The following is a 13,521-nucleotide window of genomic DNA, read 5'->3' on the forward strand; positions in this document are numbered from 1 at the left end:
CCTGGCGCCAAAGCTGGTTCTACCCTTGTTCTTGATCTTGTTACTTTTCACGCAATCCATCCATCTCTTTCTAAGTGTACCTCTGCCGGTGTACCTCCACACTCGTCAATAAAATTCTCTTAGATAAATGAAATGTTTTTAACAGTTGGAGTCGTATCTGCACAGAGCACCTGCTGCGCAGCGCGGGCCCGGCGCCGGCGCGGCGCTACGGGCACACGATGCTGGCGCACAACCGGCACCTGTACGTGTTCGGCGGCGCCGCCGACAGCACTATGCCCTCCGACGTCTACTGCTTCGACCTCGACACGCAGATGTGGTAAATATCACTTCACAGTGGGCTACAACAGTCGTTTAGGCTACAAGAACAAACATCCATCTAAACTTTCTCATTTATAATATTAGTAAGATTATAGAGTATAGATTGAGTTAATTGTATAATGTCAGGGCGATGATCCAGCCGGCGGCGGAGTCGCAGGTGCCGTCGGGGCGGCTGTTCCACGCGGGCGCGGTGGTGGGCGACGCCATGTACATCTTCGGCGGCACTGTCGACAACAATGTCCGCAGCGGGGAACTGTACCGCTTCCAGGTTAATCATTTTTATATATCCATACTTTAGGTTAATTACTAACTGTTGCTCGTGAAGTATTTGCGTGGAATAAAAAAAAGAAGTATAGCCTATGTTACTTACTGATATCGCTTTTGAATGGTGAAAGAATTTTTGATATCGGCCTATAGTTTTATGTACAAAAAAACAAATTTTTCCTCTTTATAAAAAGTAAGTCATTAAAATTTTTTTGCATGACCTTATTTTATAAAAAATACATTTACAAACACTACGAGAGTGTAAAATTATATTTAGAATGACTATTTCACAATATAGGCAAATATATAAACGTTAATAATTTGTTCAATGTCCTTAACATATTCCATGCTATTTGTTTTATCTCTCTCTCCCTCTCTCATGCTATTCTTTCATCTCTCTCTCTCTCTCTCGCTTAATGTTTAGTATGCCCATTATTGTTTAGAAAATCTCAATTTTTATTTCTAGAATGAACTCGCCAAAAGTGTCAGTGGCAAGGTGTTAATTCTCTTATCATCGTCAGTTGTCGAACTACCCTCGCTGCACGCTGCAAGAGGATCTGGGCCGCATCCTGCGCTCGGAGCAGTTCTGCGACGTGATGCTGCTGGTGGGCGAGGAGCCTGCAGCTGTACTGGCGCACCAGGCACTCCTCGCCGCGCGCTCCACCTGTCTGCGTGATAAGATCATGTACGATTACTAAACTTGTATAAATATTGCCATCTCCCTCATACTCATTGGATACAACAGAGACGGAAGTTTTAATTCTAATACTTAAACAGCAATAAAGTTCCTACTGTTTGTAATCTTACGGCACTCTTAAGGGATAATACGAATCGAATGATATTTTCGCCGGTGTGATACCACATAATCGGTTCAGTAATTTAGGTTACAGGCTGTTACAAAGAATTAATATATACGTGAAAACATCACCCTATATTTTCTTCTCTTTCACTCTTATTGTAAAAGTAGAGACGAAATATTTATGAGCACGTGACACTTATAGGGAAGCTCGTGAGGAGCTGTCAGCGCGCGTTGCGGCGGGTGAGGCGAAGGCCCCGGAGCCCTACAACTACCAGGGCAAGCCCGACCTCGTCATACACCTGCCCGAGGCCAGGCCTGAGGCCTTCCGCATGGTGCTCACCTACATATACACTGATAGGATCGATCCCACTGAGAGACGTAAGTTATTTATTTTAATATTAAAAATGCAAAAGTTTAGATGGATTACTTACTTTTGTTTTTTTTTTTTAATTCCACGCAGATAGAGTCGCAGGCGAAAACTAGTTATTTAATTAGAGTTAATGACATTGACATATGAAGTTTGAACCACTTTCTTTATACTATGAGGAATGAAAATATAACTACTAGATGTTGCTCGCGACTACGTCTGCATGGAATTTCAAAAACATTACTATTGCAGTCTATGAGTTTCAAATATCCATCCAATTAAACTTTCGCTTGATTGGATGATGGTTGGATTATGGAGTCCTTAAGGTTTAAACGGGCGCTAAATAGAAGAGCATAACGGCTGGAGCGGAAGAAAGGTAGTTTAGCTCGGTTAGTTGTGTCTTTGCAGTGATGGAGGAGCGGCCCGCGTCCGACGACACCATCCAGCTGGTGATGGAGGTGCTGCGGCTGTCGCTGCGGCTGCGCATCCCGCGGCTGTGCGGCCTGTGCGCCGCCTTCCTGCGCGCCAACCTCTGCCTCGGCAACGTGCTGAAGGCGCTGCACGCCGCGCACCTCTCCAACCTCTGCTGCATCAAGGAGTACTGCTTACGGTTGGCATCACCTCTTTTTTATGTTTTTTAAGCTAGCGCTTGACCGCGATCTCACCCGAAGAGAGTGATGATGCACAATACCTAATGCGTCGTTTACGCACGGGGCGAAGTCTTACACATAATAAAGCAGTGCCCAGCTTTCGAGGACCGTAGTATGAAAGCTGAAATTGTACTGAAAAGTTAAAACTAAAGAGAATTTAACATATTTAATCAGAGACAATGAAAAAAGACACGTTTTTATTGAATACTAGCTTTTGCCCGCGACTTCGTCCGCGTGGGATTAAAAAAACAAAAGTGAGTAGCCTATGTTTTCTTCCATACCATCCTATACATCTATACCAAATTTCATCAAAATCGGTTCAGCCGTTTTAGCTACAAACTCTAACAAAAATCTCTCCATCCATCTAAACTTTCGCATTTATAATATTAATAAGATATAGTAGACGGATTTTTTTTTATAACATATGGTGGCAAACGAGCAAGCGGCCACCTGAATCCGCCAAAATGGCAAAGCGACCGCTGCCCATAGACATCCGCAATTGCAGATGCGTTGCCTACCCTTATACGACGGACGAGGAGACGCATATAAAGAGGATATTTCCCCTTCCTACGCATCTCCTCCACCGTCAAATCCACTTCCCCTTCCCATCCTCTCCTTATAAGAAAAGGGTGGTAAAGAAAAAGGGACTTAAATTAGGCCTTCGGCACCACATTTGACGCCTGTCTTCTGTGTGGTCGTGGTATTACACCGGGCGTGCCGGCCCTGCAGTGCTAAGATGTTAAAGCGGGCACTACCACTGTCAAAATATTCTTTCCCTATTAGAAAACTACGGTAACGCTGACGAATATAGGTTGCATTTTTTAAAATTATACGTAGACGAAGTCACTAGCGACAGCAAGTTTATAAAACTAGAACTGTACTTGTTTGTTTTTAGGTTTATAATAAAGGACTACAACTTCACGCCGATCGTGATGTCGAAGGAGTTCGAGCAGATGGAGCGCAACCTGATGGTGGAGATCATCCGGCGCCGCCAGCAGCCGCTGCCGTTCAAGCCGCCCGCCGGCGACGCCGCTGACGATGCTCTGGGTAACTCCCTCATCACCTCGTTAATAAATTAAGATATTTTCATTTACTGCAAAAATGAAGTGAAGTCTCACCGAAAACAATTCAAACACGTATTTTGTAGTTATTGTAAAATAATTTTTTTTTGTTCTCGATTTTTGGCAGTATGTTTAAAAGTATGAAAATATATAGCATAAATAGTGTGGTAAGTTTACGTAAATAAAGCGGAATTTTTTTAAAATATTCTATGATTGCTGACATGATACTATACTAATACCAATAAAATTATAAATGCGAAAGATTAGATGAATGAATGGATGTGCGTTTGGGTTTGTAGCCAAAACGGCTGATTTATGTGTGTTTTTTTTTAAATTTCACTTTATTGCTTAATTTCACTTTTTTTTAATTTAATTCCACGCGGCCAGTATCGCGGGCGAAAGCTAGTTCTACATTAGAAGTCTGTGTTTACGATTTATTATATTAGTATAGTTAAAAATCGGCCATATGCAGTAGTAGTCAGTTCCCCCCCTGGACGTAACTGCAAACTAAATTCTAGAATTATTATACCTTAACTTTAATTTATTTTATTCCAAATGTCTAAATTAAGTATTTTTTAATATTGTAATATTGTAATATTGATTAATATGTATAGTGCAACAGCAGGTACGACGCTGGAGCAGGACCTGTGCATGTTCCTGTCGGGCGGGGCGGAGCTGAGCGACGTGACGCTGCGCGTGGGCGGCGTGTCGCGGCCGGCGCACCGTTCCATACTGGCCGCGCGCGCTGCCTACTTCGAAGCCATGTTCAGATCATTCTCGCCCAGGAATAATATCGTTAACGTAAATAAACATTTATAACAGTACTAGCTGTTCCCGGCTTCATCTGCATGAAAATTTCATTTTTACATTACTCAAATTATCAATTGCAAATGTTTTTGACATTTGACATGACATGATGACAACCTTGCTTCCTTGATGTTGGCAGCAACTTATGGTCTCTTTCCTACTTTAGGATTTCTATCCAAAATATTTACCCTCTAAGTAATGGCGTTAAAATATATAGGCTAAAGCGTGATGCAAGTGTAGGGCTTTTTATTAAAATAAACCTTTTTTAAAAAATATGCTGTGATTGCTAACATCATACACCACAAAGTAGTGCGTTTTTATGCTTTATTATATTAGCATATATATAGATAAGGGAGCTTTCGCCCGTCGCTTTTGTGGAATTAAAAAATTATATAGTCTACATATGAGTTAAATTTTATCGAGACCCGTTCAACCGTTTAGGCTACAAATTCAAACATCCATCCATCTAAACATTCGCGTTTATGATATTATGAGAAATATCCGAAATTTAATTTTCACATGTATCATACATTTATTCATCCAAATATTTTGTTTTCTTATCGAACTTTAATATTTTCTAAAAAACCCACTTGTGGTTGTCAAATTATATTTTAATATATGACCAACAACTAAAATTTTATACATAGTTTATTTAACTACACTGTTTATAGTATTTTAGTTTATTAAGTTAATGTTTCATGGTTTATTTTCAGATTCAAATCTGCGACTCCGTGCCGTCGGAGCCGGCGTTCGACTCGCTCCTGCGCTACATTTACTACGGCGAGACTAACATGCCTACTGAAGATTCGCTATATCTCTTCCAAGCTCCCATATACTATGGTGAGTATTACACTCATATTCAGATGATAAATGGTCGTTAAGAATTACTAAGCTACTTAAGGGATCAATAAATAATTCCCAGTACGTCAAATACTGGAAAGTTTATCTTGACTTTACGGTAATATTATATTTTGTAAACAATTTACACTTAAAATAAGTATAAGGCAAGTTTTTTTTAATCACAACAAGTGCAACCCAAATGTAGAGAAGAAAACATTGTTGATATAAAGTGATCGATGTGATGGCAGCACTGTCGCATTCTATCACCTGCCACGTGGCGTGCGGACGTGTACTTCAATACTAACTATTATTCAGGGTTCACAAACAACCGTCTACAAGTGTTCTGCAAACACAACCTGCAGACCAACGTGTCCCCGGATAATGTGCTCGCGATCCTGCAGGCGGCGGACAGAATGCACGCCACAGATATAAAGGAATATGCGCTTAAAATGATCGCACACCAGTTCGCTGTGGTGAGTCGCAATGTACGTATGTTCGTACTAACTGTGCTTGTCAGTGCTTCTACCTAACCGTGGGTTGACCACTGATCTCTAAAAATGGATAAGACATTGCTTGGAAATTACATCTTTTGCTTCCTAACTTTGCGTCTATTAAAGTTGCTTACAATTAATTTTATCTGTAGTATATTAACCGTCAGCTCAAAAATTACAAAAATAAAACAACACGAAATATCGTGATTTAGCCTGTCCATTTATAGAGGTCAGTGATTGTCACCGTCTAAGTTTTTTTTATACCTCTTGTGTTTTGTAGTACTATAATTTATCTGCCACCCAAACAAAAAACAAACCCACTAAAATTTATCTGCCAGTTTGTGGTACAATTTTAAACTAATTCCTATCTTCTCTAATTCAACCTATTTCGCAACTTTCATGTGCTTTCTGTTCGCTTTATGTTTTAGTAAATGTAAAATGCATGGTGTTTGATTTATTTTCTATGACAGTTACTTATATTTTTATACTAGCTTCTACTCGTGACGTCGTCCTATGTTCTTCCAGACTATGTTTTATATCTGAGGCAAATTACATCAAGATGTTAAACCATTATTCATGATGATAACAATAACATGATAACAATCATACATCCAACATTTCTCATTTTTTATATTAGTATGATTATTTTACGTAAAAAATCCACACTTTGTATTGCCATTATTTGTATTATACAAAAATTAATAAATTAATTGTTCCACCATATTCAAAACACATTCAAGAACATATAATTGTTCCGCAGGTGGCTCGTCAAGAAGCTATCAAGAATCTGGCTCAGCCATTGCTAGTTGACATTGTGTTGACCTTAGCTGAAGAAGGTAAGTTCGATATTCCTGCACAGACGCAGCCCCGGTGTGCCCTCGCACCTTCCACATCAGCAGAGCCCATCATATAAGTATCAGATTCACTCTGATTATGTAAGGAATTGGAAACTCAAAGGTGCTGGTAAGACATGAAGTTAAGATTAATAAATAACAATGGATTTGAATGGAAATGTTAAGCATGTCATAAGTAACAAGATGAAAAAAAATGATAAAAAAAAACATTCTTTTATGAAAGTTGATTGAAGAAATTGTTTTTTTTTTTAAGTAAATACGAATGTAAAGGCACTCTAAATATTTAATATTGTCACTGTTATGTACATTATGTTAAATTAATATAGTCGCAAATTACTATTCTCTATAATATTGAAAACTAGCAGCCTTACAAATAAATGCGGTAAAAATTTAAGCGGAATGAACTGAGCAAAGTATATGTTTTCCCATTAACATATTGGGAATGGGTGTTAGTGTTGTGTTTTGCTTCAACAAATAATTTGAACAAAACCTTATATATCAATATTTTTGTGCCAAGCACTCTGCTAATAGTAAAGGACTGTTCCTGCATTTATTATGTAATTTTAGCACTAGAATTTATAAAGAATATATCTACAGCCAGTTATAAACCTTCAGTTATCCAGTATATTAAGACTGAAGGTGAACTAAAATTTACTATTTAAATCGCAGATTAGTTTAGTATATAGATTTTTTAATTATATTATTGTAAATACTTCTGCACACATGAAAGATTTATGTTCCTAATTTAGTGTTTAATACTGTAATTTACCAAGCTCTCTATAATTGGAATAATGACTTTTAAATACACAATCTACATTAAATTCATTTCATACAAAAAAGCCTGTAAAATAAATGTAATATTTCATAAAATAGTAACAATAAGTAGAAATTAACCATAATAAAGTATGCATTTGACATTTCAAGATTTAAATATAAAAAGGTGAATATTAGATCAGGAATATGTAAAATGGCACTAGTCGCTATTATTAAGTGTTTTTCAATGTAATATTAAATAAAACATTTTTTTAGTTATTTAACATAATTTAATCAAAGTTGTATTATTCTAATAAATTATATTATAATAATAATTGCTGTTTTCATTGTATTTTATTCATACTTGTGTTTGATGTCCTTCCACAGTTTCTGAAAAATTAAGAATAAAAAATTAACAATTTTATTTATATAATAAATGAAATAAATTATATTATATTGTAACTAGTTAATGTTAGTGTAAAATCAAACTCCATACATTTCAACCTTTATTACAATTTATATGTTTTAGAAAAATATGGAACTAATTTTTTTGCACTAATAAAGTGATGTTATAAAGAAGGCGAACACCCCCAAGCTACGATTTTTATTTTCCTATTTAGGCAATATGAGAAGTACTAGACAGCATTTTACATATTTAATGATGCAAGGTTTATCTTTTGAAATACCAATGAACTGTTTATTTTGGACAACTGGCAATATATAGTCTTGGGTAGTACATGTATGATGTATTAAAAAGTAATGTTACTCGGCACTGTACTAAAAGTAATGTTACCGAACGGCTTCTGTTAATGGGACATTTGGCACTTTTAGTACACAACACTATATTGGTGTTCGCCTCTTCTTTGTTTGATATGGTTGTAAATTTGTCAGATTGAAGCATTCACCTTCGGTAATCAGAATCAAAAGTGGATAAAATCATTTATATCTTAAATTTATTTTCGCTAATAACATATGTTTGACCATGCTTAAAATTTGATGTGAAGTAATCTATAACGCTTGTTATATTCTTTTCATATTATTGTGTTCTCACAAATCTGAAGTACTAAGGTACTAAAAGTGTGTACTAGTACGTTTTTCCAATTGTACGGTGCGCACTTGCAGATGTCCGATTAAGCCCAAGACTAGCAATAAAATCTCCATCCAACAATTGATTCTTTACTAATGTAGTAATAATAATAAATAAGATTTTCATAAATAAGTCAATGTCTACTATATTCAGAATTCATTTGAAGGTTAAAATCTACTCGAATTTTATATTCAGTAATGCGTTATATAATGTTATACTGAGATAGTTCTAAGAATCAAATACTTTCTTACTATATTGTACGCCTAAACTTTTCCAAATGAGTGAAAATTACATAACAAAATACTCACCCCTTTGTTGATAGTTTCAAAGATGCTAACTGAGATGACCTCAAAGGTTCTTTCAAAAAAGAAAGTTCCACCGGCTACGACCAAAGCGAACGTAGAAGTTCGCTTGAATACATTGCGATTCAATGCCGACCACAGGGACATTTTGATAAAATATGAATAAAAACTCGCGGATGGCGACCAAATCAAACGTCAAAGTCAGATGTCAGATTTTTTCAAGAACTCTAGAATCTATGATCAAGAAAAACCTGGTCTCTATGGTTTATTTTATTTAAACGTCAGATGAGTTTGTGTTACAAGAGCTATATCTCTAAAACTACAAAAAAAACTAAAATTAAAATAGGATGGTTGCTCCTTAAAAATGAAAAAAAAAACGCACGAAAAACCTGAGTTTTTGAGTAAATTTATAAAAAGTTGTACGTGTGTGAGTCTACGCCCGGTTTAAACAGAGAATCATAGCATCTGTGTACGGTTCCGGCAAGTATAACCATTTGGTCTGGACTATTTTTCTACGCATCCATTTCTGTAACTATTATACATGTCTAAGCAACTTATAATCATTCGAGTATTTAATCTCCAAACTCATAACCAATAAAATTTATTAGCTACTTCATCATTAATCATCAACCCTTACATACCCTTGTCCCTTCAGTGTCGACACGGTATGCGCTGATCTTCCATAAATTTCTATCACCCTTCTGAATCCACTCCCTTCTTAAGCATATCCACTTTCACACAATCCAATGTTTTCTTCGGTCTTCCTGTACCTTTGTAGCCATCCACATTCAATCTTAACACTTTCTGATATCCCCATCCTCTCCTCATTGCATATTTTCATGCCAACCTATGCCTAACCTTCATTATAGATTTATAATTTTAAGTATAAAAACTTGCAAGACTGACAAACTACAATTTAAATAATGCATTCCCTGTACATAGCTAATTTGTAAAAGTTTAGGAAAATCTGGGATTTTGAAAATGACAAAAATAGGCAAATAAAAATACTTAGTTTATTATGGGCAAAATATATCATCTATTTACATTTTAAAATGCTGGTATGAACAATATTTCTTAAAAATAATGAGTACTGAAATGAACAAAACAAATTGAACAAAAACACTGTGCACTATTACACCAACTTTTTATACCAATATACTCAAATTAAACAGATCTGTGGCCCCGTGGTTGTACATGTAACACAAAAATAAACATTTCTTTTTCATTTCTGTCAAAGCAAGATAATTAATATGTAATTAAAAACAAAACATGAAAGGCCAAACCAAGTATTGTACAAAAATAACATACGGAATGATACAATAGAAAATAATCATTATATAGTATACAAATACATTTAACCAATCTACTTATCTTTATTAAAAAAAACTGTTTAGGGTTCACCTAAATTAATCTAAAACTTGCTATTGTCTTAAAACATATGTCATGTGTTGAACAATTTCATATTCAAATGTTGATAATATATTTAATTCTGAATTATACATCACATAAAATTACCTAACATCTGTATATTAGCAAAAAAAACTTGCAAAAGTTGAAATAATATTAGAATAAACCAAATTGTAACAGTTTTGTTCAATGTTTACTTTTTCACTGACATTAAAATAACTATGTAATCATTTATAACTTTTTAAAGGTGGACAAGGAAAACAGTATTCCATACTTTGTGATCTCTATATTGAAAATAAAAATAAATAATTTGGACTTATATGACACTTGTTAAACAAAATAATACTTTTATAAAATAAGCTATCAAATGTGAAGGGACCTTTTGACAATAAGGACCATACACATCACTTTAATAATATCAAATTAATAATTAAATTTTATAATTAAATTAATGGTATACATTTACACTTCATATTCCATTTCATACACTCCACAATTTGATAGAGTACAAGCAAATTCAATATGAATTTATAACATTACTAATATTTGGAGTTGTTTAGGCGACTGCTCATAAAATTTGAGATTGTTCAACCCAGCACATAGGACTAACACTCAAAGTAACAGTAAATAATTGCATAGGTCACAGTAACTATAGAACATTGACAGGGCTACATCCAATAAAACTAACACCGCCACAATTATATTTTATAGAGATCAACTTGTATACTGTCAATAGAAACTGCACTTGGATAAGTTCTCGGGATATTTTAATACATGTTTGTACCTTGCAGTGACAACTTGCAATGTTACAAAAACGGTAAATTCTCGGCCAACTAGTGTCCTGCTAGGGTTGTGCAACATGTCTCAACATTTGAGCATTCTGTAAGCGACATCCCTGATATACCCAGCATACAATCACTGGCAACATTTCTTCACATTCTTGGTTTTGGTTCCTTTTATATTGACTATATCATTTGCTGTAACATTTTGTCTCTCCTTCATTTCTAATTTTGATCTGAGTACCTGTTACAATGAAATAATTATTAAACTATTGTAAACTTAAGAATATACATTACATTAGACAAAAATAATTCTGTTTCTGTTCATTTTATGGAAGGGTGTTTGATTTAATCAGATAGGTTCATATTAGAGCAAAACAATTCATGATATTGTGTCAAGAGAGGGACTAAGAACCTTCAATATAGAGACTTATTACATAATTGTTATATACAACATGCAGTAGTGATTTACTTAAAGTAGAATGCAGCATTGTTTCCCTTAACTCATTGTTTATGGCATATAAATAGGAAATTATAACAATAGTTTTATAAAGCATTGTTTCATAAAACTTTTTAAATATTTGAATGCAGTCAACTAGGAATTAGGTACATTTTAAAGGTAAAGTGTAAAAAGCAGATTAAGAGCTATTGAAATGTATATGCATGAGGTGGAATCACAGTACATAAGTCTATATAAGAACTATATAAGACTGGTCTTCTGCCTTATTTAAACATAGTGTTCGCGCCTAAACAGCGCTTTATGATGGGTTGCGAAACCGGTCCGCGCTTCCCCCACTCAACGCACAGGACCGCCCCTAAAATCTGCGGGCGCAACGTCTTATGCGCCCCCGCATCGATCAGTGTGTGTAAAATCCAACAGCAACAGTAACACTCAATACAATAAATACCGTGAAATAGTATACGTGTGTTTCAATAGAAGATTATAAGCCACATAAAGTGGCGACCGTAACAACATAAAGTGGTGACCGTGATAAAACATCCAATCCACAATAGCCACGAAGTGGCATCTGTGACGAAATCGAGTGAAGAAGTCCGAGTAAATATCCACGTGCAGCAACTACCACGCGGTGTTAAGGAAGAAAGAAAAGGTCCGGCCGGCTGACGCAATCCCTCCGTGCCAGACTCCTATTTTCTCAGCTAAGTTCCTTATCTATTTCAAATATCCTTCCCATTTGTTGTAGCCTACAACCTGTGCAATATTTCGCTACAACTTTTGGTCGATCAATAACAATTTATATTCAATCTTCTGTCGATTCACACGTATCTATGTCACAAAACTTAACTCCCAAGGTCGAGCTATATTCACAATTTCAATTTCCCTTGGTTGAACTAATATATTTCCCCCTACATGTGTGTACATAGTCTATTAACAAATTCAATTCATATGTACCACGCCATCTAATGTTTCACTCAACTCCCAAGGTCGAGCTATATCTACAATTTCAATTTCCCTTGGTGAACTAATATATTTACCTTACATGTGTGTACATACTATATCAAAATATTAATTTCCTATGTACCACGCCAGCTAATATTGCATTTATTTCCCAAGGTCGATCTATCTCCTTAATTGTTTACAATTTCCCTTGGTCGAACTAACGTGTATTTTTTGCATACAAATTACCACACATCTCATAATATCTGTTCTCCATATATACCACGCCAGCTAGGCTTGCATTTAATATTCTATACATATATCCCAAGGTTGATCTATCTCCATAATTGTTTACAATTTCCCTTGGTCGAACAAACGTTTATTTGCTTTCAAATTATCACACATTTCAAATTACATATTATACTCCATATACATATACCACGCCAGCTAGGCTTGCATACAATATTTCCAAACATATTTCCCAAGGTTGATCTATCTCCTAATTGTTTACAATCTCCCTTGGTCGAACAATCGTGTTAAAGCGTCTTAAATTACCACGCAGCCTACTTATCTATCTAATCTATCCTATTTTCTATGTATCAGGCTATTTAACTTGCATTATTCCCGTGCATATTATATACCACGCTTTTGGCCGACAATTTCAGCACGTGGTCGAGTACGCACATTGCGCCCGCCACGAGCCTTGCCACAGCGTGACATTTCTACTAGTTCGCCGACGCCGATGGAGTGCCGGTAACTTGTCAGCCTGAATTACGAGGAGCATTGAGTAACTATATTCCAATTATTTATCACGCATCTTAAATTCTTAGTTAAATTTAGTATAACGCAACAACCGCATTTTACAATTTTTGTCTAGTCTAATTATGTCTAAAATGGCGGATATCGATAGCTTAATAAACAAACGTACCAGTATCAGAGGTAGACTAACTAAATTCAAAAACTATCTTGCACAAGTAGGGCCTAATGTCGAGGAATCTCAATTTAACGAATTACAACTTAAGATACAAAAGGTTACCGAATTATTCCAAAATTACGATTTGCTGCAAGATAAAATCGATGAGCTTTGCCCTGATACGATCGACGATGAAATCGATGAGAGAGACGCCACAGAGTCACAATTTACTCAATTACTATCGAAAGCAAAAACAATACTCTCACAATATTCCCAAAATAATATCCAGGCGTCTTCAACGCAAAGCGTCTCTCTTCGACCTCACGAAGTTAGTTTTAAATTGCCTACTATTGTTATATCTAAATTTAACGGCAACTATTCAGATTGGTTAGAGTTTAGGGATACATACAAATCACTCATACACAACAATTCG

General features: G+C 35.7%; 2 protein-coding genes across 4 annotated transcripts in view; one reads left to right on the top strand and one right to left on the bottom strand.

Annotated features, from left to right (window-relative positions):
* Window positions 1-7,487, top strand: part of LOC106106127 (leucine-zipper-like transcriptional regulator 1) — a 10,849-nt gene extending 3,362 nt beyond the window's left edge. The window contains exons 7-16 of one of the 3 annotated variants that reach the window (XM_013286669.1): window positions 146-316; window positions 445-586; window positions 1,104-1,267; window positions 1,584-1,759; window positions 2,157-2,358; window positions 3,294-3,445; window positions 4,082-4,260; window positions 4,980-5,106; window positions 5,422-5,591; window positions 6,358-7,487. In XM_013286669.1, coding sequence (XP_013142123.1) covers window positions 146-316; window positions 445-586; window positions 1,104-1,267; window positions 1,584-1,759; window positions 2,157-2,358; window positions 3,294-3,445; window positions 4,082-4,260; window positions 4,980-5,106; window positions 5,422-5,591; window positions 6,358-6,510 — 1,636 coding nt within the window. In that variant the 3' untranslated portion in view covers window positions 6,511-7,487. The remainder of the gene's footprint in view (window positions 1-145; window positions 317-444; window positions 587-1,103; window positions 1,268-1,583; window positions 1,760-2,156; window positions 2,359-3,293; window positions 3,446-4,081; window positions 4,261-4,979; window positions 5,107-5,421; window positions 5,592-6,357) is intronic. The other 2 variants (XM_013286677.1, XM_013286686.1) reach the window with 2 other exon arrangements.
* Window positions 7,488-9,917: 2,430 nt separating this feature from the next.
* Window positions 9,918-13,521, bottom strand: part of LOC106106219 (ras-related protein Rab-35) — an 8,957-nt gene continuing 5,353 nt past the window's right edge. Inside the window, exon 4 of the mRNA XM_013286771.1 lies at window positions 9,918-11,023. Coding sequence (XP_013142225.1) covers window positions 10,916-11,023 — 108 coding nt within the window. The 3' untranslated portion in view covers window positions 9,918-10,915. The remainder of the gene's footprint in view (window positions 11,024-13,521) is intronic.

The sequence above is a fragment of the Papilio polytes genome, unplaced genomic scaffold (genome assembly GCF_000836215.1).
Source record: "Papilio polytes unplaced genomic scaffold, Ppol_1.0 DF824269.1, whole genome shotgun sequence".
In the NCBI taxonomy this organism is placed as follows: domain Eukaryota; kingdom Metazoa; phylum Arthropoda; class Insecta; order Lepidoptera; family Papilionidae; genus Papilio; species Papilio polytes.